A 27,772-nucleotide genomic window follows, 5' to 3' on the forward strand; every position below is an offset into this window, starting at 1 on the left:
TAATGTACTACAGTTAGCAATTAGTGACTGTTGAGTCAGTTGAAATAGGAAGTTTACTGCGATACTTCATTTAATTTCTAAGGTAACTTTAATTTCCAAGAATGACGTAGCAAGAAAAATGTCAAATACTGATACCCTGTATTTTCATGCCAAAATTTTTCTGAGGAGAGTTTTTCCTGTATTCGTTGAATCCCATCATAGCTGAGATGATCTGTCCCTTTGGCCCTTGCAGCTTGTTCGTCTCGGTGATGTACCCAACTATCTTCAGTTCACTACTTGAGTGGCAAATATTGCAGTTTTGTGTGGGTTGATATAGTGTTGTAACATAGCTTTTTATTCTTCTATAGCTAAGTATGTTATTCCTGGGTATTTCATTTGCCATTTCTCTTTGAGGTGGGGGTAGGGGTAAGAGGAAGATACAAAGAGAAACTGTAGAGTTTGTTTTTCAGAGAAGTTTTATGCTGATTTTTTTCAGAAACCATAAAAGTGCAAAGTATTTTTTATTTTTGTGTCAGTATAATACCTTATTCCTGCTACTATTAATGTTGATTTATCTCTAGTGATTTATTTGTGGAAGTGTGTTGCCCAGAGACATGTGAAAGCATAAGTAGCCGTTTAGTCAAAGATCAGGCAGATCATAGTCTCACATACAAGCCTGGTTTCATTTTTGTGTCAGGAGATTTTCTCTCTCTAAAAATTGCTAACTGTGAAAATAAACAGTTATTGATTAATTTTACAAAAACCTTTGCAGAAGCATTTTCCCTTTAACTGGCTGCCTTTCAGGGGAAAACACTTAATTACCTTTCTATGGTTTGAAATAAGTCACCTGTATGTCCTGGCCTCAATGTAAATGCTCAGCAGAAAGTCGATTGAAGTGAAGCTATACTTTTTGTGGGAGAAAGTGAGAAGAAAGGAGAAGAATGCATTTAGCACTGCCCGAAGGAGCTAGCTCTAACAGGAGGAGCAATTTCCCAAACTGTACCTCTGAAGCCACTGAGATTTACTGCAACTCTGTTTTGCTTGAATCAGACAATAGGAAGCAATATCTACCAAGAAACTGTTGTGTTGTGTGTGCACTTAGACATGTGTTGTTAGATGTTATACATCCAGTTAAAACAATGAAACTGTATGCCTGAAGCTAAGCCTGTATTTAAATGAGAATGAAAAGAGGCCATAGTCCATCAGACTGCCTGTCTATTGTCAAGCTCTTTTCTTGTACTTTTTTATAGATTGCAACCCCTACCCTAAGGTCCTTCGATAGGTAAGGAAACAGTCATGTGTTCTAATTTAACCTGCAAAAAACAGGTGTCCAGTTTTGGGTACAGCTGATGGTTTGTGCAGCTCCAGAGTGCAGGTACCTTTCTTCTCCCAAAGGTTTACGAACACTTTGGTGCAGCAAGAGAGGGGACACCCCTCTTCCCCCTGTAGCCCCTGGACATGTATTCCTGCCACTCCCTTGCTTTGGTATGAACAGTTGCAGGCAGCTGCCAAACTTGAGCAGAAGCCTGGTACAGGTGAAAGCTGAGCTGGGAGCCCACAGGACCATTACTGCTGTTGAGAGCAATAATGGGCCTTGAGAGTATGTGATCTAGACTGAGAGGAGAGAGGCAAGCCCACAGGTGGGCTTTACAGGGATTTAAAGTGACTCTGAAAGAGTGCCCTGGGACTGAACTGGTCTGAAGATTAAGAACCTGAATATGTTTTGCCCACTGGCTATGATATTCTCATATTAGCATTTAATCTTCTTTCAAGGGTTTTGACTTGCCTATAAACCAGATCACTCTTTTATTACAGCCTATCAAAAGGAGTAAGAAAATATTTTTCCTGTGTCTGAGAGCAAAAGAACAACAGCAGATGGAAAATGCATTATATGATTTTTGCTTTAGGGATTAATCTTTGGTATGACAAAAGCACTGTACGGGGAGCTATGTTTTGCCTGTGTATGATGCGTTTGGTTTTTTTCACAGTGCATATAAATATACTTTAATCATGTTTGCTAGCAATGTCAGGATACCAAGTGTGTTTCCACAATCATGTCTGGGTTTTGAAGAGTGGTCTAGAGATTGTTCAGTTATTATAATCTTGGATAGCTTTTCTAATTCATTTATTTTTATAACCTGGGGCTTTCCACTTCATTGAATGCTTACTGACCTTTAATTTCATTCAGTGAAGGGTGGGGAGGAAAGAGGAGAAAAGAAAGGCCTTAGGAAATCCCTTTCCCCACCCTGCCAAAGAAGGTAACTTTCTGTTTAAGTCTTGTTTGGTTTAAACGGTACAAGCAGAGGAAAAAATACAGATCATTTTGCATCCTTCACAAAAGCCAAATGTTGAAAGCAAAGTATCGAATAGTTAGAGGAGCATTACAAATTCGATACACGTCTCTTATAAATGAATATGTCAATATATAAAATGAGTGTAGTCCAATCTGAGCAACCTTTATTTTGGTACATGATTATTTCTAATATGCTGTAGTTACTGTTTCGGTAGTGCTTACTCAAATTGGGTATTTATTATAATGGATTTTGTTTTGTCTTTGCAATGCATATACTAAATCATGTATCAGTTAAGACGCTTTTCTTCCTACTTAGAGATCACCCAGTTTTTCAAATTGAAATTATTCTTTAATGCAGTGGTTTATTTCTTTGTTATATTAATTTAATCCACTTCTTTATTACCATTTTAAAGCAATACCAGACATTTGTTTTAGTAATGCCTCTCTCCTGTGATCTAGAGGGTTGAGTTTGTCAGCTGCTTTTCTACAGCTTGAGAAAATCTATTTGTTCATTTCTTAACCTTTTGACATGTCTGTTTTTACAAGCACGGTTGTTTTAGATGGGGGATTGAAGTATAGAGTAACAACTACAGAAGCAAACATCTCTTTATGATCAGTGTAAACTGGGCCTAACGCAACAAGGGGGGAGTATACTTACATAAAAGACTTTTACACACTCAAAAAGACCCCCAAACATAAAAGAGAGAACCTCTTCTTCTTTCATGTGATTGCCTGTTGAATGTGATGTGCAGTAATAAAAGGTTAATTTTTAAAAGTTTTATTCACACATCTTTTACATACAACTGTAAAATTGACTAGCAATTAGTTCAACCACTGATTCTTCACTATGAAAGTAGGCTCAACAAAGTCAAGACTATCCTTTCCTCCTCTTTGTGGCAGCAAGTGAGGCAGGTTTGAAAAGTCAAGACCATTGACCTCTGCGTGAAGATCCTGAAATGCCCTTACCACTGTGACAAGCAGGGAAATGCGGGAGTCTAAAACATTCAGAAAGGAATCTGTTTACAGGATCTGCATGCTAAGTGTTTTTTGATGGCATACTGTCTCTGACCCCAAGCTCAGGAGTGTCCTGAGTCACTCGTGCATGTGTGTGCTGAAGAGTAGGTTTATCTGTTTTCTGACTTGAGGTATTATATCCATCAAACCTTTAAGCTCCAGCAACCTAAGACCAATCCTACTTTTATCACACTTGGAAGGCATAACATTACAGCAAAACTACTCAACCTTTTCTGTACTTTCCTAATAAAAGTGGAGGGTTGTAAGAGTGTGGTACGACAAGAAGTCAAGTTTTCATCCTTCTCTCTCAAAATAAGCTGTATCATCTGGCAACAGATGATTATTATATTATGTATGTGTAATGCTTAAACATCCACAAAGTTGAAAGATTTTTCTCTCTTCTTATGGCACAAAAAGTACATTTCTGAGTATGTTGCAGTGACAGAGGACACTGCGGTGATTACATGACATATAAACACGTGTGAGATGGCTTCTACACTAAACTTAAGAACAGATAAGGGTCTATCTACTGCAGCAAAAGTATCCAAATGCGCACAATCCTGTTCCTGATCCTATGGACTCACTAGCTGGGGCCTCTGTTGCCAGTGGGACCAGGTAGCTGTGCTGGAGGAGAACCAGCCATGCCCTAGCTCAGAATTTGTGGCAGAAGGTGCAGTGTGACTGATGGGCCTAGCAGGGCAGAACCTAGTGTTGTTCCCAATATGGCAAATGAAGAGCCATAGCAGATGGAAACTGAGCTCTGCAATAAGCAGCTATTAAAATTTTTTTTGTTGGCTATTAAATTCAATGAGTTACGGTTCTTTTCACAAGCTAAATATCTAGCTCCAGGACCTGCTTTCTAAAGTTACCATACTCCTTCAGCTTCCCCTTGCCTCAAGCCCTGAGTGCATAGCATTGACAAAGGACAACAAACCTGGAAACCCTCAGCAAAAGGCTGTTCTGAAGGCTGTGGTCTAATTCCCTTGCTGTGACATAAAGCTCTGTGAGATGAACCTCAAAGTTACCAGACAAACTGCAAACTGCTAAATTTTTATTGTGTATGATCTCTGCCTTCACTGTGATGCTTTATTTCTGCTTCTTAAAATGTACTAAGTCACTTCCATTTCAAGTGGGAATTGCTGATGAGCTATATGGCTGCTATCAATTTTCCAGTCAAGAGCCCATATAAGTTGTGGTATCAGATAGTCTTGGGAAGCATAACTTTTGTTCACTGTTATGAACTTTTCTTCACTCTGTCTTTTTTTTCATCTAACCAAATGCATGAGATGGACCTCAGGGTATCAGCTCAAGTGTAAGGCACCAACTCGCTTCTTGTGAGGATGGTAGAGGATAAATCGTTCACATTAATGACTCGGGACTTACATGCATACAGAAAATATGCCAAAGCCATTTAAATTTTATTGCAGGTTAAAACATAGCTCCTTTTTCAGAAACCGTTTATTTAATTTTAAAGCTTTAGATGTAAATATAAATGGAATCTCAACCAAACATTTTATTTGGCCTATTGTGTGATTAATGTGGTGCATCCCAGTGACAAAGAACAGCTGGTGTTTTAAGTGGGTAAAAAAATATTTTCTCTTGGGCTACTGATACCTAGTTATAAGAAGTATGTTTTTTTTAATATATACATATTAGTAGGATGGCTAGTCTGCTTTATAAGTTCAATAAATGTTTCCTTAAAGCTCATATAAGAAAAGCCCATGGCTAAGCACTTTGGAAATTTGGAAGCCCTGGTGTGCTACATGCGTATACCTTCTGGTCCACTTTGGCAAGTCTTAAGACTTTTTTATTTATTTATTCTTTTATTTTTCTTAAAATGAATATGGAGATGTTTAGTTTGTTTAAACTAATAGTATAAGCTCTCAATTCTCACTCCCATTCATCTCTGTAACAAAGGGAATAAATGGAAGAACAAGAGGGACTGCTAAGGAAGAATTCCTACATCACTATGTATAGAGTAATATTACAGGCTCAAAGCAGATCCAGTATCAGTGATATGTTCCTAAACCAACTATGTTAGTTTAGAAAGAAAAAAGCAAACATAAGAGAAAGGAATGTCAATAGAGGGGGGAAATGGTGGGCTCGAGTGTCACACACTCAGTGCATACTCCATAATTGTTTTCCTGTTTGCTAATCGTGACAATCAGGTCTTTTATCTTAAATATGTTTCTTGCCACTCTGGATGCAAGAGACAGAGTGCTGACATAATTAGACTTGGAGTTTGAACTATCTTGGATCTTGAACTAACTTGGAGTAGAACTGTCATTTTCAAGTTATGTGGAACCTGAAAAAAAAACAACCAAAAAAACCCTTTTTCTTCCAATAAGAAATCTGAGAAATCCTGATGATATTTGTTTTAATCCCATTCCTGTATGTCAATGGTAGCATGGGACTGCTAAGAAAATCAATCAAATGGAAGATCACAGCTCAAAATCCTATGAATTGGCAGTAGAGACTGGTTAAGATATTAAGTGGCTAGGACTTCCATTCTACCTTTCTTTCCATCCAGCATTCTTCTAAGACAGAGTTATTAGCAGATGCAAAAATATTAATGATTTATCTGCAGCACCAGGACTTTCTCTTGAATATTCTTCTAACACAGGTAACCCCTCTTCCCCTAGGAAGGAATAAGTTGTAAGGAAAACACATATACAACAAAATCAACATACATTAAACATAGTGATTAAACTGGATTAGAGTTTGTGCAATTCTCTGTCAAGCTAAATGTTTCATTTCTAGAAACACAGATTGTTCATCAAGTTCTAAAAATGGCTTTATATTGTACCTTAAAAGGCAAAAGGGAATACTGATGTTGAAGCCCCCTCCTGATAATTCCATTGCATCTCTGCTGTGCTTGTTGAGAGATGCTTCTATCACTACCGCTGTGATTCCAATGTCTGGTAATTTTGCTGTGGAAGTTCTCTCACCCGTGGTCATCTGTTATCCATACTCATTCTTTTTGGCCCATGAATGCACATGTGAACATCATGGTTTAGCAATGGATCTCTTCCAGCTTTTGCTGTTGCATTTTTCTAAGTATGGGTCAGCTACAGTAATTGCCATGCAAAAGACAGCAATACCACCACAGTCAATTTGACTGTTCTTGCTAAATGGTGTTCAGGCCTTCAGTGACATAAGCCTTTGTCATTGTTTTCAAGGAACTTTGCTCTAATTTCATCAGAAGGGGAATGTTTCTCCCAGATTGTTTTTCTAACCTTCAAAATATTTTGCAATGAATTTATAATTGGCAGAGTCTGTGCATAGTTTAAAGATTTAAAATGTTTCAAGTCCTTTGGTTTTATCTCATAAAGAACTTTTTTCACTGAAAAAATCATTGGAGTGGAACTTTTAATATCTTTTGGTACTCTATGAAGTGATTGCTGAGCAATCAATGCAAAAGTGACCTGTTTTGCTCTTCTCATGTTACTTGTACTGGGGAAGAATATAGCCATTCTTATAGCTTACTCTGTTGAGAAATAAATGCTCTTGGATGTAGAAGTAAGTGTAACTGATGTAATCTAAAGCTGTATATAGAAATTGATGCAAAAGAAGAAAAATGACATGAAAGAGAGCTCCCTTCTGTTTTGCTGAATATAGTTAATGAAATTATTTGCATGCCCTGATTCAGTTCAAGTATCTTACTAAATAGTTATGGCCGATCATCTGTTTGCATTCTGTTACTGATTCAAATTACACAAACTTCACAGATCTTTTACCAAAGTCTTTGTTAATAAAACATTCCGATAGCAATAGAATTTCTATATAACTGTATAAGTGAGATGCCTGTTACTGAAAGTCTGCCTACACGACTAATACGTTGTAGGTAGGAGAGTAGTAAAATGCCTAGCCAAGCATCTTTTAACCTGTGCCTCTTTGTAATAAAATAATGGTAGTCAGGGTTTCCAAAGAGATGGGGATTTGAAAAGTGAGCACGCCAGCTAATAGCTGTGGTAACAGGCTGAACGTAGTGGAATAATACCAATGTAATGGCCTCTCAGTGTGTCTCTGTGCCTCAGAGCTCAATAGTGAATGTGCAGCATTGTTCAACCGTGAAAAGTCCCGGAGCTCTTGGGATGTCAGGGCAGACCAAGGCAAACTGATTTTCAGCTTATAGCCTCCTTGTAACAGGGCTAGAAGAAGCCTAGGGGCAGTTAGCTATTCCACCCTGCTCTTTTGCTGTATCAGCTTCATGCTTGTAGGTGGTGAATTCCCTGCAGGGATCTTAAAGCTCAGCAGTGTGCCCATGGGAGAAGAAAAGAGAGGGGAAGGATTTTTTTTTCCCCTCGCCTCTTTGTCAGATGAGTTTCATGGTTGAATGTTAAGGGAACTCTTTCTCTGGGGGAAGCTGGAAGGCAACATTTGAATTTAAGGAAAACCATGTGCATAACACAAGACAAGTTAGCTGAGGATTTACAGCTTGATGTTCTTAATTTGATTGCAGGTTTTGAAAGAAAATAAATGGTTTAGTATGTGAGGTGTCTTAAAAATAAACCGAGACTCTGGGTAAGTTGTGAGAATGGCTCTTAAATGCTAAACCATGCACCAAATTACCTTGTAAGATCTGGTGTGTGTAGGGTATGGAGTTGAGAAACCTCTGTTGTTCTCTCTAAAAACAGGAACAACAAAAGGAGTTGTTTTCTAGCATGACTTGTTTGGAAAACCCTGCAGTTCCACCACAGAGTTAATACATCCTGCCCTCCTCAGCCCCCACCTTCACTCATATTTGACCATAGTATTTTACTTTGTGGCTAAGTTTCTCTAAGTCCAGGCTGTATGTTTTGGATTTGATAATTTGATTTGATCCCAGCTCTAATATTTAAATCAGGAGGGATTTGCTACTCCTTTCTCACAGAAAACAAGTGGAAAACCCAAACAAGAATAATGGTGGGATTGAATGTCCCTATCTGGAAGAAAGACCCAGCATGAAAGAAAATCTAAGAAAAATAACTCCCTTTGCTGTACTAACAGGATTTAAATAAGGGTCGAAGTTTCTGTTTTCCTGTCTCTGATCTAAACACTGAGAAAGCTCATCTGAGTTGTTTACTGAATACCAGCGCTTGTTTCGGCCACATGAATGGATTTAGCTGTTGTTTATTACAGTTAACAATCAGTCTGAAAACTGGCCAATGTAACAGCGTTTGAAGGCTGCAAAAGAGAAGTAATATGGTACTGACTGTAAAGGTCAGAAAAGCAGAAGGATAGCAGCACACAGTTGTTATCTGCTGTTTTTCCTGAGTATTAATCTTTCTCGTATCTTGCTGTAAAACATATAATGGTATATTTATACGAATGAGCTTTCATGCCCCTTACTTGTTTGTGTTTGTTGGGATTTTTTTTACTTCAAAAAATTGGATAATGCATCCAATGGTCAGTAGAAATTTGAAAATCCCTTTTCACTGACTATTTCTAGGGTGTCATTTGTGTATAAAATTAAATTAAAATACCTCTGAACGGGCATGGTAGAGCATTTTAATATTTTTAAGTCCATGGGGTTATTTTTCTGTAGCTGTTGGTAAAGAAGACATAGGGGCTCTGCAATATATATAACAATATATAGAGATTTGATAAAATGACTGTCCTTCTGGTTTGAATTAAGCATGTAATTATTCTTATAAGATGTCCTGGTTTTAGCTGAGGGTTAAACCATGACATAAGAAGAAAGAGCAGAGAAAGGCTTATGACTCAGGAAGTCGGTTGCTGTGAATTATGCACCAAATGTTCACCATAGGCAAGTCCAAACCTCTAATCTATTTGCTTCTTGCCCTGTAGCTTCTGAAGTGTGACTCTTGGCACCGTTAATTTGGAATACCGATATGTCTGTTGATAAGTGTTGCAGGCATTAACACCACCTGTTTGTGGGTGCAGAGGCTACAATTCTCTGTACAGAAACACGGCAGTGATCTCAATCTCAGTTCCTGCTTTGCTTCTTGCCTACAGAAGCTCTAAGGAAAGCATTGCTTGTTTGAGACAGGAATTTTGTTCTCAGTGGTTTGTCTTCATGAAATAACAGCTAAAAGTAGTAGGAAGTATTGCACACACTGCAGAATGGCCTTAAAGCAACTGAAATCATTGTGAAGCCACTTCTTCATCACAAATGTGATTCTATTGGAGTGGCTTTCACAGAGATACCTTAAAGCTTAATGACAAGGAAGGGAAGGGAGTGGTAGAGACAGACCAAAATCAAGTTAAATGGGAGCTGGGAAATGATAGAATCATCAATAGAAAATGAAAAAAGAAGATTTAGGATGACTGTTTTTTTCACGTCTATTTTATTTCGCAGCAATAAGACTCCTTGATTTTTTGCTGTGACCAGTCATTTTGTCACCATTTAGCAGTCTTGGTTGTCTTGACTGTATTTTTGTAAAATTCTCTACTCCACTATGTAAACAGCACATTGAGAAGAGCTGTGATACATTTTACTGCTTTAAACTTGAAAACCTGCTTGGCTTCTTTTTACTTATTTTCATTCAAAGTGCTGTGAGATTTCAAAACGCTAATTATTGTATGCTGCAGAAATCTGTTGCAGTAATTTCCTAAGTCCTGAGTCCTTTAACTCTTATTGAATAGCTTCCTATTGAACTGGAATTCTGAAAGAGTTGTTAGCTTACTGTTATAATGCCACCTTAAAAATAACACCTACTATTCCCTTTTAGTGGAGTGGGCATCTGAAAACGAATGATGACTTGAAATGCCAGAGCCAGTGTGCGATGAAGCCAGATGATCAATATGTCTTAGTTCCAACCTGGGTAGAACTGAAGGGTTCTTCTCCCCAGGATGTAAATACTACTTTCTGCAGCTTTTAAATGCTAACATCTGGTAGTATGAGTCTGGTGTTACTATTTCAGTTCTGTTTCAAAATTCTAGTTGCTAAACTTCCTGAAGTGCAGAGGAGGTTCCAGTAAGTGTCTCCAGTTTAAAAGCAAGCAGGAGAAATCATTTAGCTGGATTTAAAATAACACATCAATTCTTTAGAACTTCTGAAACTCACTTGTATTTGGCATCCAACAAAGTCAGCTATTCCAGAGAACTGGCTTTTACAAAATGTGTTTTTTTTTCAGGCAGGATTTTCACTGGGAAGGTTTGAAAGTCAATGGAAAATTCAGTGGCAGAAGTGAACAACAGACTGTTAAAATGAATTTAAAAGAATTAATCTCCTTGTGCTAGATATTATAGCTACAAATTCTTTTTAAATTGGAAGATACTAGTTGTACAAAGGTACCTTATTTGTGGTCACACAAGTTTTATTACTGTAACTGGTAAGAATGATTCCTAGATGATATGTTTCCCTCTACTGAAACATGTTTCCCTCTCTAAGTTTATTTTGCTACTTTACATTGATAGCTATGAGACCATTAATATTTTTCAATCTTAAAAAGATCCTAATGTCCTGTAAAACAGCAAGCATCTTGAACTGTGTTGGAGATGCCTAGCCAAGACCTTCAGTGTGCTTCTGCTGCAATGGGCTTTGAAAGGCTGTAAGCTTCAGCAGTAATTTTAGCCAGATTAGGTGAAGCTGAAAACTTGCCTTAGCAGTAGTATGTTGGCATGATGGGATGCGTGCTTGGAGCAGTAGACAAATCCAGGAAGAAGCAAAAACCAGACCTGATGTCCAAGCACTTTTACAGTGATGTAGTGTAGGATGGAAAGACACTAGTAGTGTGCCAGCAGCAAGACCTGATTCTGTACAGTGCTGGGCAGAAAGAAGACTCTGTGTGGAATTTAATTTGAGTGCCAGCACTGAAGTTTGAATGTAAAAATACTAAAACATTCAAGCAGCATCATGTTGAACACTTATTTTTATTCTTCTTCACTAAACGCCAACATGGGCTGGGGAGAAAAGAGCGTAAAATCTTTGACTGCATTGTTATCTAGGGTATTATTCCTCTGATGTGTGTTCACATCAACATGCCCTTGCTGAATTTTCCCTTGCTCTGATTGCGAACAGAACAGAATAAGGCCATCTTTCTTAAAACAGGAGAGAAGCAAACCTTCAAAATTCACAAGGAGATGAAAACCAATCCTTTTAAAAGGCCTATAAATGGAGCACTAGATCCATATGCTCTATTTGTGTTGCAGTACATCAGCAGCATGTGATGGCTTGTTCCTTTTGTTAGGTGTCTCTGCAGTACTGTATACAGATTAAATAGCTACTGCATTGCAGAGAGTTATTAATACATTACATTGCACTTTCAGTGAAGATGTCAGTGTGTCCTTAAGTCTCAGTGTACCCTGTGGTTGGTTGACTTATAGTTTTTCTGGTTTTGGTTTTTTGTTTTTTGGGTTTTTTTTTTGTTCTTTTTTGTTTTGTTTTGGGTTTGTTGTTTTTTTTTTGGGGGGGGGAGGGGGGAGAGGGGAGTGGGGTAGGGGTTGGGTTTTTTTGTTGCCCTTTTTTTTAAAAAATTTTGCTGAGGAAAACTTACTTCTTCAGTAAATCCTCGGCCAGTTGGGAATTACAGAATAACATAATTCCTAACCTCTGTAAACTCCACTTATTTTTCAAATTTAAAAAAATACAGGCTTTATTCCAAAATAAAACAGGTCACACTCTGAACTCCTAATCTTAAGGCATTAATAATGGGGTCATATTGGCTCTGTGCATACAATGGGAAGGGAGCAGAGGATGGGGCAAATAGAGGGATGCAGCTCCTAAAAGACAATGCAAATAAACAAAAGCTAAACTTGGGATGTGAAAGGCTAGAAAATGAGAAACAGGACAACCCCATGACTTTTCTGGCACGCGTATATTGTTTCATTGACGATGCACATTAGACAGTAAAACAAACATGCTTGAGTTTCTAAACCCCTGTACTGACAACTCTCAGTGCTATGCATGCTTAAAGTGATGGAGGGTGAAGGATTGTTCTTGGGGAAATCCTCATGTACGGGGTAAACTTCTACTGGCCGATACATGGGGATGTAAGAGAGAAGTGAGGTCAAATGTGGATGTGCAATGATGGAACAGCAAGGCAGAGCAAGGAGCTCAGCTCTGTTCCCCTCTCCCCTCCACCCACAGCAATACTCATGAAAGCTCACTGTGCTGGTTCACACCAGCTGCTAAAGCTCATGATGCGTCACTGCAGCCCTTGCTTTTATACCTAGCCTCCTGAAGCAGATGTGTGAAGTTCTCTGCCACTGGCTGCCCCTGTGTCAGACACCAGACTGGATTTGAGAGTTCAGAATGCTTGTCATTTCTAAATGACAAAACTGATGGCAGTATTTGTGTATCATAGGATTTCACAGAAGTGAACAAGCAATGCCCTATGGCTGGTTAATGCTCTACAGGTCTGCTCAGGAGTTAGTTAAAACTTCTCTCAGAGGTTATAAAAGCTCCGTAAGCAAGGTGGGCACAAGGTGTGAGGAAGTAGAGGTCAAGGGGAATGAATCATTAGCTCCTGACAGAAATATGTGTGAATGTGGAGCATAGCAAATATATGGTACATTGGTCACATTCAGGTTTTTTGATTGAGTACTTGAGTGCTGCACTGTGTTATACACCTAGGACACTGGAACAGCCATGCTGTGCCTGAGTGTACCCAGGACTTACAGATACATGGTGTCTCTGTCTGAAGTATTAACAATTATCTAAGTATAAAAAAACAACCAAACAAAGCAAGCCTCAAAAATTACTGGAGAATGTATGTGAAAGAGCACATATCAATGATCTGAGACAAGGCAGCATGGCAACAGGTTGTAAACACCTGATCTTTTAGCCTGGGTAAGAGGGACTTTCACCCTGACAGCCTTGACATTCAGATCAAAGTGTTTCACAGTTTTATGAATGGTCTCAAGGCTGTTTTCACTTCCCTTTTCTGCATCCAGTTTCCAGCTGAAAGGTGTTGTTCAAGGACTAAACTCTTTAGGAAAACTCAGAATGAAGCTGAGACCATGTTACATGCAAGGAGAGGGAGTGAATTTCAAGTACGATTTTAAAGATGGAGCATCTCTTTGTGTGCTAGGTTTGAGGACACAGCTGTGAGAGCCCACCTGGAAGGTGGTGTCAGCAGCTGCAAACTCTTTTGACCTCTTTTGCCTACCAGCCCCAAGATAGAAATGCTACCACACCCTCCATAGGCCAAGAGAGCCATCAGCTTTCCCACCAGTTAGTCTATATTAATTTTTTTCCTTCTCTCTGTTTCTTCATCTTTGTTCCTCTTCTCTCTCTTTCTATTCTGTCCCCTTCCCCACAACACTCTTTTTTCTTTTTCCTTTTCCTTTGCTTCACTGTGATTTATCACAGAGCACTTGATGGTTTCACATTTTCTTCTCTCTCTTAAAAAAACCCTACAACAACAACAAAATACTGAAGCTTTGAAAGCACCCTGCAAAAGCCTAATCCTGTTTGTGTTAGGGCAGAACAGAGTCCAGACTGGTCCTATTGCCAAGGATCATCCTATTGCATTACAGGTTCATGGCAGTTTCTAACATAAACACAGCAATTTCACAATACCAGCAGGTGATTTATTTGCTTTACATGCTTATCCATATTGTTTGCAAATCAAGGAACAAAGCATAATAAATGCTGTGGAAGTGGGGGCTCTATTTGATGTTTTCTCAATGTTGTGCCTGGAAAAATGGAAGTTAGTGGGTGTTACTCATTGAAGCGTGCATTTGAAAGTTACCACAGTGATGCCCATTGTCCTGTCCCTGAATTGCATGATGTCATGTTTCATTTAAGGCTCTTAGCGATGCCGAAGACTGTCCGTGCACTGGGAAAAAGGCGGTGAGAAAGTTGTGAATCAGGTTTCTGTAAAGCCTTTGTGTTTAGGGTTTTGATAGATAAAAGCTGACTCATGCAATATTTCTGGCTAAGGAGCTGTACAGACTAGTAAGAGCTTCTCATTTTACCTGAGTGCCCAATGAGGTAATTCGGGAACAGCTGAAGGCAGAGCCTGCGCCTCTCCTCTGCCGCACAGGTAGGTTGCGAGTTGCTCGAAGAGGACTGGAAAAATAGAGAGGACTTGTTCGTCCTGGGTGTGAGGAGCCAGAGACATTCCTCAGTGGTGAGATACTGTCGCAGAGGATTTTCCCTTGTAATAATGTTCTTGTACATTAGCCTGCTTGGTTGTGACAGAGGCTATTCTGCTTTAAATATGGGGGGGGGGGGGGGGGGGGGGGGAGGAGGGAGGGAACACAGGGGGACAGAAATTTGACAGAGGCACATTAATTGGTGACTTTTTTCCCCTCATTGTAAGATTTCTAATAAATGGGATTTTTTGTTGCTCAAAGTTCAGTTAACGTTCTTGGCAGCATATTGCTTGTGACAGCTCAAACTAGAGATCTAATCCTGCAAATACTGTAGCTCTCTAACATGGTTTTGTTCACAGAGGCTGTTCGTTTTAGAAATTATATGCATTCATATGCAAGATTTAGTAATAAAACAATCTGCTGACCTTCACTTGGATGATATTCAGAGCAGAGGACATGGGGAGTGTATTTCAGATGTTGGGATTCTTGTAGCAAATGTATTTTAATCTTGCTCATTCAGGCAGCTGAATAACATTTGAATTTGATACTGAATGTAGAAATTGTTCTAAACAGTCTTGCTTAATTTTGTTCCCAGTATGAATGCTTTATTTGAAATAGGAAAATATCTCGAGGAAAATGCAGGAAAGATTTCTTGTAGTCTCATTATTTTCATGTAGCTAAACTTCCAGAGGATGTGAAGCCTGTAATTTCTGGTAAGGCTGACTTTGTTGACTTACTCATATGTTTTGTAGATAACATCTGAGGTGCTCCTTTCATACCAGGAGAAAGGCAACAACAATACTAATTAGGAGTAGAAACTGATTTGTGAGTTTTTAGTCATGCAGCACGTCTTAAAATGTCATGTGCAGTAAACAACTTGGAGAAATAGGCACCTATATTTAGATAGGGCTTGGGGAACTTTGTATTTAAATATAAAATTGACTTAAAGCACTTTATCTCTTATTGTGTGATAATCTTCTAGAGTAGCCAAAGCTGCAGAGATAATGGAAAACTATTTATCATTACCACAAATGTAGTTACAGGAAGGAGGTATTAAAGAAAAGCAAGTGATAGAAGAAGCGTATGCATTTTTTGGTGAGAACTTGTTTATGATTGCACAAAGGAAACAGGAGCCAAGATAGTTGCTTTGTGTGTGCCTTCAATGTTACAACTAGTATTAGGTGCCTGTTGTGAAATGTGGGGGTTTTTTGCCCTTGCACCGGTGTGGAGTAAGGATGTGTTGGTGTTCTTCCTGGGGAGCGTTCTGGAGTTGTGCCATGCCAGCGTGTGCGTGTGTGTGTGTGTGTGTGTGATGGGAAGCAGGAGCGAGAAGGGATGTTTGTAGGGGCTGGGGAGAAAAGGCTGACTGAATTCATGCAAAGGCACAAACAAGAAATGACCTTGTTTGGCGAGCGTGTTTCCTTGTGAGTAGGGACAAGTAGTAATTATCCTCATTTCAGTGCTGAACTAACAAATAATGACTGTTATTCCTTAATTAAAGTATGCAAATTTAAGTTGGTGTCTCCACCCCCCCCATCCCCCCCCCTCCCCCCCCGACTGAGTTAAATACCGTTATTCACAGCTCACAAAAGTTCTCGATGTTATTTTGGTTCATCACTGAAAAGGCTCAGTAAACAAAACAATGCCGAACAAAAAAAGCAGTGAACCAGGCCAGGCGTGGGTCAGCGCATTCAAGACTTGCTCAGAGTGTTTGCTTCTGCAAGGGTCTAGGGGTACCTACAGCTACACGCAGTTTTGCAGCCTGAGTTCGGGTGAATGCACCTACCTGCTGGTGGTGCTGCTGCTGAAATTGGGGCTGGCGTGGAGGGGGCTTGTCCCACAGAGTATGGGAGAAAAGAACTTCCTTTTCATAGTAAGTTTGTATCAAAGGCAGCAGGTTCTAAGAGGTTACAGGGTTCGCAAAGGCATGGGATCACTTAAGATACACGGAGAGCAGTCTCGGGGGAGTCTCTTTCTCCTCTCCCCTCACTCTCATTAATTCACTTGTGAATTTTACATCAGGCAGTTGGTACAGTCCTCAGGCGCATGGTGTGAGAGTGAAGTTACTTTGCACTAAAAATTCACCGGAGCTCTGAAAAGCCAAATGCAGACCCTGACTAGAGCAAGGGAGATGAGCACGTGGCTGGAGCAATGAACTGGATTCAGCTGCTGCCTGTCCTGATAGACTTTTGACTGCAGAAATCATCTAAAATACCCACCCTAAAATACAGTAGGGGTAATGCTGCCTAGTCTTAGAGGTGTTTGTGAAGATAACCTGTGAAGCCTTGGAAGATTCAAAGATCCTGTATTACTGGGAAGGGCTATAGGTTTGCAACAGCTATCTGTAGCTGAGGCAGATACTGAGAGCTAGGCAGAGCCAGGACTGGTCCCCAAGCCCTGACATTCATGGGCAGGGTGCACAGTGCTGGTAAGAGGACTCACCAGCTGAGGAAAGGAAGCTGCTTCCTGGCTTCGTGCCACACTGACATCCCCTGCCATGCGCATCCTGCCTTTCTGCTGGGTTCATCAGCTGTGTTGATGCCTTGCTGCTGCTCTGCAGGAGCAATGCCTGCCATCTGCTTGCACCCTCAAAAAATTAGTTTTGCTGGTAGGAGATGCAGTGGGTAAAATTTTAGCAAAAACTCTCCACAGAGAAGCCAAATGACTGATTTACATCTAATTGAAGAAGAAATAAGAATGAAGCAAAACGTAACTTTTGAGGCTAGCAATCAGGATGAAGCTTTGAGCACAAAGGACCAAGACTTTTTCAAGTAGCCATAGTTTGTTTGGTGTAGTCTATGTAGAAACATACAGGAATTGTCATTTGTATAAAAAATGGAGGAACTTAAGTTAAACATGTTGCATGCAATTAATTAACCATGCCTGGCAGGTGCCTGGGGTTCACCAAGGTCAGAGGGAATACAGGTGTTAAAGACCAAACCCATTTTAACTATTACAACTAATCCTGATTGGGTTTTTTTTGTAAGCAGTGACATTGCTATTAAACAAGAAAATAAGGGATTTCATTTGTTTTATTTTTCTAAGACATGTAAAAATTTCTAAATGCTTCTGGCTACAAGTATGTCTTATGAAAAATCTGCTTATAACATTTATTCTGACTCCAATTTAGGTGACCTGAACTGTGATTTGTTTGGGTTTTGTATTAATGAACCTGGCAAAGTTTGTGAAGCAAACATTACATACCAATGCCTTCAGGTTATCTAAGAGGCAGACCGCATATCAGTGGAGTGGGGAGAAAGGAGCATGGAATAATGGAATGTCACAGGAACTCTTTATTTCCCTCGTAAATGTGGCTAATCAGATGTTTCTTTGTCATGTAATTTTAGTAAAATATCTTGGAGTGAGTTAGTGGAAGGATATCCCTGTTATCTTGCTTATCCTGTGCATTTTTTCAAGGGGGTTTACATCTATCTGCACAGCAACATTGTGCTTTCTAACTGAACATGAAAAATGATCCAAAGCTGGTAACGAAAATACATTCTTCCTTATCAAAAATGCATGCTTTCTTATCATGAACAATAGAAAGGCAAACATCTTTGTCCGTACCCATTTAGAAACGAGAGAGCTTCACTGTGCTCTCCAGTTTTAAATATTTTCCTGATTTATTGCTTTATATTTTATTTTGGAGTTGTGTATGATGTAGTTTTTTACAGAACGGTAAGAAAATTTGCTTTTATACTGCAAAACCAGAAGAAACTGTCACAAAGAAAGGCTATAGATTTTCAGACTTAAAGGTAAAACTTGGGTTACAGAGGTGCCCAATTAGATTTTTAATCTAATGGCCAATTTCTGACCCATGTAATGAGCAAATTACTTTCAGTGTAATTCTATGTGTTACCTTGAGGGCAATGCTTTCCTTTAACAAAAAGCTAATACTATCATCACTGAAATAGCAATATTAATTACCCATGTGCAAATAAAATCTTACGCATTCAGCACAGTCAAATAAATCAAACACTTTTTTTTTTTGTTGTTTGCTTTGGATTTATTTTTTAAAATGAGAATGTGGCTTTCTGATTTGAATGAAATGTTCCCCCATCCTGATCAACTGCAGCAGGAGCAGGGGCCAGGAGGCTTCTGCTTGTAATTGCATGGCAAGTCTGCCTCAGGTTAAGAAGGGCCACCTTAAAGGCTGGGCGGGTTCAATTTGGAGCTTACTGGCTTTATGGTTTCTTTACCGAAACTGCTGTCTGGAGCTGTAATTGCCAGTATGACTTTTGAAAAATGAGGTTGTCGCTGGAGTAAAATAAGGACTAAGCTACCACTGTGTGGGTAGTTTCAGTGTTGCTTTTCTTCCTAAATTGCCCCAGGTTTCCCTTTTTCATGGGATATTTTTAAATTCTTCAAGCTGTTTGAGGCAAGATGTTTTGGGTGGACTGTTCTTACTGACATGAGACCTTGAAGTATTGAATTTACCTGCAGCTGCTTTTGCACATTCTCATGGTGCATCACACACAACTTGGCCAGAAAGAAATCTGCATTGCATCATGGACAGTGTCCTGTAGGGCATTTTGGCAATGAAAAAGAAGTAGAATTGAAATGCCGACAGGAAGACAGACATCTTATTTTGTTGTTGCACTGATCTGACAAACAGCTTTGGGTCAGTTCAGCAGGAGGTAATGTTCTGTCTCAAACTGAACAGTTTTAGAATGACTTATTTTCCCAGTAGAAAATACTGGCAACGCTCCTTCCTGCGGGAACTCTTTATTTTTTTTTTATTTTTACTTTTTTTTTTTTTCCCCAGAAACTACATTATTTTCATTGGGAAATCATTCCAGTTTTAGTGTTTTTCTACAAGCCACAGGGCTGGTAATTGGCAACTGCTTTTAGGTTTAGTTTAACTGTCATCCTTACAGTATTAAAAATCAAAGACATTGTCCGGTGTCACTGTGAGATTCCAGAGTTTTCCAAAGCCTCCAAACCAGGGTTAATGCTCAGTTTGGAAGTAACAGGGACTGCTTCTGACAGATGTTTTTTTCTTAACCTTAGGGAAAAATCTTCGAGTCTTAGTTCTCTCCTATGTTGAGCCTGGGCAGTGCATGCACTAGCACCAAGCCCAGCACGCTGGCACAAGAAGGACATGTCGGAGACGTACATGAGTAGGAGGCATGTGGTGCCTTTGTTGTAGCCCCCAGTGGGGGTTCCCCGCCACCTAAAAATCATTAGACCCACAGTGCCCCCCAAATTGCATTATTCTGGTTGCCTTTAAGTTAAAATAAGGTTGTGGCAGTTTTCACACAAAAAGCCTTAGAAGTATCTGTTGTCAAATTTCATGTTATGTGGGGCAGCAACAGTAAACCCCCATCTTCTCTTTATTTTTTAGATGACTTCCACTTACCTCTTGATGATTTACCAGCTGTGACAGAGGCCCTTGACGCCAAGACAAAAGGGGAAGATTTGCACAAGGAGAACAGACCTTTCCGCTACTGTGAAAAAAAAACCATGGACCTGTCGGACAGTGACCGTCCCGTCAGCTTTAGTTCCACTTCCTCCTCTGCTTCCTCCAGGGACAGCCACTGCTCCTTTGGAAGCAGAATGACCTTGGTTTCAAACAGTCACTTGGGCTTGTTCAACCAGGATAAAGAAGCAGGTGCCATCAAGCTAGAACTGGTCCCAGCCAGGCGATTTTCCAAACTGCGCAAAAACTCTGCAGAGCAAGAGGATCCTGAAGAAAGCCTTGAAAAAAGGCTAAGCATGCCAAGGAAAGCAGAGCCAAAAGGAGCAAGCAAAAACTGTGCAATGTCCCTGGTCACAGAGCCCACCAGTCCCAAGCTCCTCTATGTAGACAGAGTTGTCCAGGAGATTCTGGAGACGGAAAGGATGTATGTGCAGGATCTAAAAAGCATTGTCAAGGTAGGAGTCTTGGTTAGGATGGTGTTAAATCTTCCAGAATGATATTTTTACATTCTTTGATTTCACAGCAGGAAAAATGGACCTGAAAATAGAATTGGCACCTGCTGGTCTTAATAAATTAGTGTAACATTGTTCTCTTGTGTTTCTAGTTTTTAATTGATTAGGTATATCTAAGCTGTTACTATGTGTTCATGAATAACAAAATAAAAAACCCAACCGTCCTACAGTTGACAGCAGCACTGAGCAGAGTGTTAAACTCCTTGCAATAACATTTATTTACAAACAAAAAAAAAAAGTACAGTTTTCTGTTTCCTAGAATGTATAGCAAGAAGCAAACAGGAGACATCTTCTTTGCCTGTTTAAATGCTTTATTTGAAGGGTCTCACTCTATTGATTCTTTCCCTCCCACCCCCAAATCCTAGCTTTGCAAGTTTTTTCCTGCCTTTTTCTCCCTCCCTTTCGTGCAGCTCACAGCTGCTGCCTGCTAGCTCCATGCCCTTGGCAGGTAGTATTGAATATGGCATGCATATTTGCTGGAAAATGCTATTATTTTTTATATGAAGGAATTATATTTTATTTATTAGGATCACCAATTCAGAATTAGTATTAAATGCGTGTAGCATTTATTAGCAGCAATGAGATTTTAGTCCAATCCCCAGCCTAACAGTATTTTCCATTTCTCCTTCCTAGTACAGGGGAAAATATGGATGAGTCCTTCTGTGGGTCGTTCTTCTTACTCCATGTACTTGTAACTGTGCCATTAGTGTCATGTTCTTTTGTGTTTTTGAAGATGACAATTAAGTCCCTTGTCTGTTGTTTGTAGTCTATGTACTTAAAGGAAGTCTATGTACAAAGGAAGGATTTCTTTGGAGGCACAAGTTTAATGTGTTGCTTATAGAATATATGTCTTTAGGTAGCTGTATGAGGTTGTCTGCAAAAGAAAGTATCAGTCAATTGGAGATGATCTATCCACCTGCAGCTCCAACCTGTCTGGTCCCCCAAGCAATGAGCAGGGAAAAAGTGCTCAGGCTTTGGTAACAAAAATGCATGTTGTGACAAAACATGAGCACCATGCCCCCCCCCCCCCCAAAGTTCTCAAAAAGAATGCTTTTTCTGCAAGACTTCATTGGTTTCTATAGCTGGTGCTGTTTCACTAGATTCTGCTGTTGCTTAAGTTTCATTTTGGAGTGTTTAAGGTTGCCCTATACTACAGAAGCAAGCCAGCTTCTGAGCATAGTCACTGCTCACTAGGTATGACCTCCACTGATTTAGAAATTTTAGCCCTTACTCATCCTGCCATGCAGTAAACTGAACAACTTGAGAACCTGAAAACTATTATTAAGACCTAAAAACAGATATCCTGTCTACAATGAGGAAGGCCAATAAATGCTTACTAGAAATAACTTAGGCATCACTACCGTACTTGTAGATTAAATGAGGCAAATGCACTTGAGATTATGAAAGAACTGGAGGAATTTACTTGTGAAATGCCCAAGCGTATTTCATGTAGTAACTAGTAAATAATGAATCTTGAAAGCTTTGTGTGACATTAGGCAGCCTATTTGAGAGATGGAATGGTTGACAGTGGTGCTTTTCTTAGGCAGGTGTTGAGGATCCAAGGGCTTCAAAGGAGCTCCTTTCCAGATGGTTGTGGACAATGTGGAACCAGCTACTTCAGCCTGTGTAGTATGTTTTTTGCTTGGCTTCAGGGAAGGGAGGTGTGACTGGAAGCACATTAGGGAGGAGCCCGTTTTATATGTTTCTCAGTATTGTTTTTTCTACAAGTTACCTTAGCAATACTGCAGTGATTTACCTAACCCAGGGTGGGGGTTATGAGAAGAATGGAAAGACTCCACACACATCTGTAGCTGTGCTGTAGCCTTATGGGATTTGATTATCTGGGCCTCTATGACTTGAGGCCATTTAGTTTGGCAGCCAGAAGGCTGGTGCTGAGCCAAATTAAGATGAAGGGAAGCAGCTTGATCTGTCTTATTTTCCAGATAAACATGGGTCAGATTTTGGCAGCTGGTTAGGAAATGGGATGAGAATGGGAAAAGGGGAACCGGGGAAAGGTCGAAGGACAACTGCTGCCCCAGAAGTGTGTGGGAACTGAGGAGATACATGAAGAGGAGAACTGATGGAGGAAAGCATAAGCAAATGAACCAGAGAGAGAAAATAATTAGAGGGAAAACAATATGAGGAAATGAGAGAAAACCCAGGAAGTGGAAAATTAAAGGGAGTACAAAATTGGTTGGAACTGGAACTCTCTAGTGAGTTTTGCATTTGACTGCAATGCAGTAGCTTATGTACAGAGACTAAAAATAGTAGGGAGGTGGTTTTTTTTTTTGTTTTGGGGAGGGTTTTTTTGGTGGAGGGAGCGAGGAAGGAAGAAAACAAAGCTACCCAGGTACAAAGCGCTAAAAGCTGAAGAAACATCATAAGAACAGAAAGGGAGAAATTAATAGGTACTATTTTAATCACTCTCTACCCCCAACTGAGAGCTATCAGTACAGATCTAGTCTATCGCTTTTTTTTTCCCCGGTAGTGGGGATTTGCTGATGCTGCCTTCTCTGTAGACAACGGAAATGTGTGTAGAACACGTTCTCATTGTTTCTAGCACTTTAAAACAGGTTCTAGAACTTCAGCTGAGAGGGTGTTGAAACTCATGTTCATGAATCCACTCTAAATTTCCAGTGTAAAGCAGAGCATGTTTGTCAGTGATGCACAGTCATGTGGTTTTGGTTTATTTCTTTTGTGTGTGTTTTGGTTTGGCTTTTTTTTTTGGGGGGGGGGGGGTGGTTGTTGTTTGTTTTTTTTTTAATTATTTTAATATATGCACACTCTTTCCCATCATCCAGATCATTAATGAATAAAATGAGACTGGACCCATCATTGTTCCCTGTGGTATGCCACTAGATAACTTGCCTCCAACTAGATTTTGTGCCTAGATTTTGCCTCCAAACTAGATTTTGATCACCACCCTCATGACCTGTCTGTTCAGCCAGTTTTCAATCAACCTTACTGTCTACTTATCCAAGCCATACTTCATCAGTTTGTCTATAAGGATCTTATGGGAGACAAAAGCCTTGCTGAAGTCAAGGTAGACGATATCCACTGGTCTCTACTCATCTGCCAAGCCAGTCATTTTATTGTAGAGGTCATCATGCTGTAAACTTCCTTTTGGTGAATCCATACTCACTATTCTTGATTACCTGCTTGTTCGTTGTGTGCCTGGAACAAGTTCCAGAATTAGCTGTAGACAAATGTAAAGAACATACACAGCTGTACACAAATGACCCAGTAACATGAATGGTGTGAAACTGAATGCAGCATCCTGGTACTATTCGTCTTATCCTAAGACAGCTAATTAATAGTCAGCCTAGCATAGTACAGTGTTGGGCAGTGTCCTTTTAGCCTGTTATCCATGGAATATGTAGAGTTATGCTTGGCATAAAGGACTATGGAGAGAATGGGGGAAAACAGGATTTCACCCTTTTTTATGCCTTTATTGATCTAATGCTGTTAGGGCATTAATAAGTAAATAAAAAACTAAAAAGGCATAACTTATAATGCCTTGACTATCTGGGTGGTCTTTGATCTTAACAGTGCCAAGTTGGTAGACAGAGGTAGAAATCAACTTCTGGGATATGGTTTATATGATCTTTAGGTGATACTGGAGATCTGCTGAGTTTCTTCATCTTTCTTTTTAACTGCTGATAAGAAGTATTTAATGGGCTCAGGGTGGGTGAGAGGAGGCTGTACAGGCGTTATTTGGCTCCCTTTGCCTGAGGTTAAGCTTTAAAAACAACTGCTTTTCTAGCCAGTACAGCCACTTTTTCTGTGACCTGGAAGAACAGTTGAATTATGAATGTTTTGAGGCATGCTGTTGTGATTCTTGCTCAGGCAAGCATTGTAACAAAGATAGAGCAAACTTTTCCATTGTTTGGCATGCTTTATCAGATGATCTGTTAAGCATAATTAAAAATTTGAATTAGTACAGCTCGAAGCGTGTTTTGGGCAAGTTTGTGATGAGAAATCGGATATCTCTGCTTCCTGCTTGTGTCATACTGACAGGTGTACTGGCCAGGGCAGAACCTGCAGATCTTCTCCTTTTCAGGAGCTAGCATGGCTTTTTCAAGTAGTAATTTAGTTAGAATAAGCATGAACTTCAATTGCAGTCAATTACTGAAATAACTTTTTGTGTTTTTTCCATGAGTTTATAATAAAAATATGTTTCAATATTGTGGTCCATAGCAGTCAGAAGCCCTTATTCGTAAATTGTACAAATGCTTGTAAGTGTAGAAAAAGACATCCACATTTGTGTTTCAGCTTTGCAAAATGAAGGAATAATGCAAATGCACTGCTATAGTGCATGTGTCTGTCATGTTACCTTATACAGACACTCATAGTGGTATTAGCCCATTGAGAACTGGATGAATCTCAGCCATTTGATATAAGAACTCCTATCAGTAAAATAATACCAGTGAAAAGTCATGGGCATATATAAATTAACTAGAGGGAAGCGAGGCATATGTTGTCGGTGTATTTCACAAATACTTGATGCAGACAGAGGCTGAACTTCAGGAAGCTTGAACTCCAAGATTCTGGGTGACTTGTTTTACATGAATGAGTTCCTCTACCCTTTCACTCCAAATGTGACATCTCTTTAAACCACCCCTACTGGGCTAGTTGAAGTGTCTGTCCTATCTCCTCTCTAGAACTTGTACCCCTAGCCTCCTCTTTTTATATTTAAGGCTCCTCATTCAAGCCTTTTTACTCAGAAAGTTCCGTTCTCCTCTGCTCAATCTTGTGCCTATGGTCTTCCCCCCCATCCTAAATCTTCTCTCAGTAGATCCCATCCTCATCCCCTGTCAGTCCATATTGTCTCCTTTCCTCACTTTTTAGTCTTTCTCATGTTCTTTGTCCCTGTTGACTCCAGGTCTCTCTCCATTGTTCTCTTGTGGGTCTGACGTTTTCATTGCCATTCATAATTTTTCCAGCTTCTTAAGCTGTGCTAACATTCAGTCTCCATCTTCTGGTGTCCACCAAGCTTTGTTCCTGCTTTTTTTTTTCCCATCTTTCTGTAGGATTCCTTTGTGTCTACTCTGGAGCTGCACAGCCTACTTCTTCATACTGTGTAAGGTCTGCAGAGGATCACTGAGACTCAGGAGCTATCTTTTCCCTGCTCTTGCTCCAAAAGAGCAGATCTTAACCACTGTAATTGGTAGCATCTGAGAATGGTAATTGTGGTTAATGACCTTTTGAAGCCTGACCTGAAACTTGCAAAGGACCATTGCTAAAAGTTGCTGGTGGGGATATGCGTATTTGAGGAGTTTCTTATCCCCGATATAGTCAAATATAGGGACACTTGCACAAAACCAGCAAAAGATGTATTCTCAGAAACAAAAAACCATTATGTTCCTATCTGCTACTGCTCTTCCTGGAGGGTGCGGTTCCTGTCCCTGCTAGTTAGCCTGAGAGGGCTTCTCTTCTTGAGAGGAAAAGTCACTAAAATTTGTCAACGCAAGTGAAAAAGGGCATTCTTTCTCAAAAAAGCCTGGGGGAATGCCTTTGTTGAAATCTTCTAAAACAACTCAGCAGGAAGGCAAGTTTCTGGAATGGAAAGTTTCATCTGAGGTGAGCATGTCTGTCCTGTCAAAGTTATATACTCCTTGGGGGAGTGGGGGAAGTCTTGTAAGGGGAAATATTGGACCTTTGCAGTAGATATGTCTTGTGACACCAATGATTAAAGGAAGCCCTTCTAAGAGGAAGTCAGTATTGGAATTTTATTGTTCCCAGTTTCCTGCCTTCTGGTGTTGCGGTCTGTCTGTTTTAGGCAATTAATTAAAAAGACATTTCTGAAGACTGCAGTGTATGTGCATTGTCAGTACTTGTTATACGTTAGTAAAAGCATAGCTGTTTGTGCATCGGGTTGCTGGATAGCATAACTCTTAGAGAAAGTTAATTCCTCCTAGATTCATAAGATGAGAATCCCCAATATAGGTAAGGCATCCCATAATGTTTGTTCCCACATTATACTTAATTTCTGTTCTCAACCTCTTTTTCTATAGCTGCTAGCCTACATGCCTGAGGAAGGTACCATTACATTGCTGATGTAAATGACAAGTGAATATGTTACTCTGCAAGAGTACCTCTGTTTCACAGTACAAAATTTTGACACCCACCAAACAGAAATTGTTTAATTAGTAGAGCTGCTCTTTTTGAGTATTTTGTAGATAAGAAACTTTACAGTGTGCTTCAATGGAAAGTTTATTAAATGTGACTGAGAAGTTAACTGTGACGTATGAGGATGTACCAGTCCCTCTTGTAAAAGCATCCTGGATTTTATGGCACTGCTGTAATCGTCAGTCTGCAATGATGGCATTCTTCTGAGATTTCTCATCACTTTTATTTCACTTAGTATAGCAGAAGTGATGTGTGGTCTCATAAATAATGTTTTTCTTCAGCGCATTAAGGCCAGAAGTTAGGGTACTGTATCAGTGACTTTAATGCTATAGAGCAATACCTCAGCTTCATGTACGGGCACTGTAGTTTTGCAAGTCTAGTCTGTGTGACAGAGACTGCTGACATAATTTATTTGTCTTGAATTTCCAGCACAAACGAGAGAATGCAGGGGACAGATGCATGATTTTTAGGCACTTTGCTTTTAATTTTCTTGTTAACAGAGTGGTGATTTAGAAACAGGCTCTCTCTGGAGCCAGTTGCAGAGGCTGTGATACACACAGAAGAGGCATTCAGTTCAGATTTAAAGCAAAATAGTGATATTCAGAGTGAGGTTCATTCTTTCTTCTTCAAAATTTGTCTTGCTATGACTTTAAAAAACATTTAAAAATAGATTAGCACAGATGTTACTCTTTCTGACTAGGGGATCCTTATAGAAAATTTGAATGAGCAATTTAAATTACCTGCAAAACAAATATTATGTTCTTGTTATATATACACTATATATATAAAGTATATATATAGTTATATAAAGTATTTGCTGTACTTTTGAGCTGATGAACTTTCTCACTGCTTGTTTTTTCACCTGTGAATGAAGAGCTGTGTCAAATTTTGATTGACCTCCTTAGGGACATGATAGCTAAAACAAAGTTTTGCTTGAGGATCTCAGGACATACCTAAGAGGCCTTCTTGAAGACTGTGAAGTTTAAACAGAGTTACAGCAGTAAAAATTGGAGCAGGAAAACGTTCCACTTGAAGAACCCATAATAAATTTGCAAGTAGCTGTACTGGAGAATGTCAGTGTTATGTTTAGTTTCTGGAGTTGCTGTTTGAAAATCAGGTCTATAATCTGCAGTGAAGACTGTTGAGAGGTGAGGTATGTAGGAACACCAGTAAGGATGTTACCGAACAGGTGTAAACAGCTGTTCTGGCTACCCAGAAACAAACATGTAAAGTCAATCAGACTTCTTTCTTCTGATGCAGTAGGACTACTCAGTTTTCCCTGCAGACTTCTTGCTTCCTGGATGTGAGCCATATGAAACATCCTATAGCATCCTAAAGTGATGGAAGTATACGCAAGCTCTTGTTCCTGTTTGTGCCCTAAATAGTTTTAGATAATGTTGTTTCTGAAACTCTATGATCTTAAAAAAAATATTTTGCCTG

General features: G+C 39.6%; 1 protein-coding gene across 2 annotated transcripts in view; it reads left to right on the forward strand.

The window, feature by feature from the left end:
* PLEKHG1 (pleckstrin homology and RhoGEF domain containing G1) overlaps window positions 1–27,772 on the forward strand; it is a 121,031-nt gene that overhangs the window by 50,944 nt on the left and 42,315 nt on the right. For both annotated transcript variants that reach the window (XM_061471573.1, XM_061471572.1), the window contains exon 2: window positions 19,617–20,146. In XM_061471573.1, the coding sequence (XP_061327557.1) occupies window positions 19,617–20,146 (530 nt within the window). The remainder of the gene's footprint in view (window positions 1–19,616; window positions 20,147–27,772) is intronic.

Source organism: Pezoporus flaviventris, unplaced genomic scaffold (assembly GCF_033815535.1).
Source record: "Pezoporus flaviventris isolate CSIRO_AGI_PZ_B2104156 unplaced genomic scaffold, CSIRO_AGI_Pfla_v1 ptg000066l, whole genome shotgun sequence".
NCBI lineage: Eukaryota > Metazoa > Chordata > Aves > Psittaciformes > Psittacidae > Pezoporus > Pezoporus flaviventris.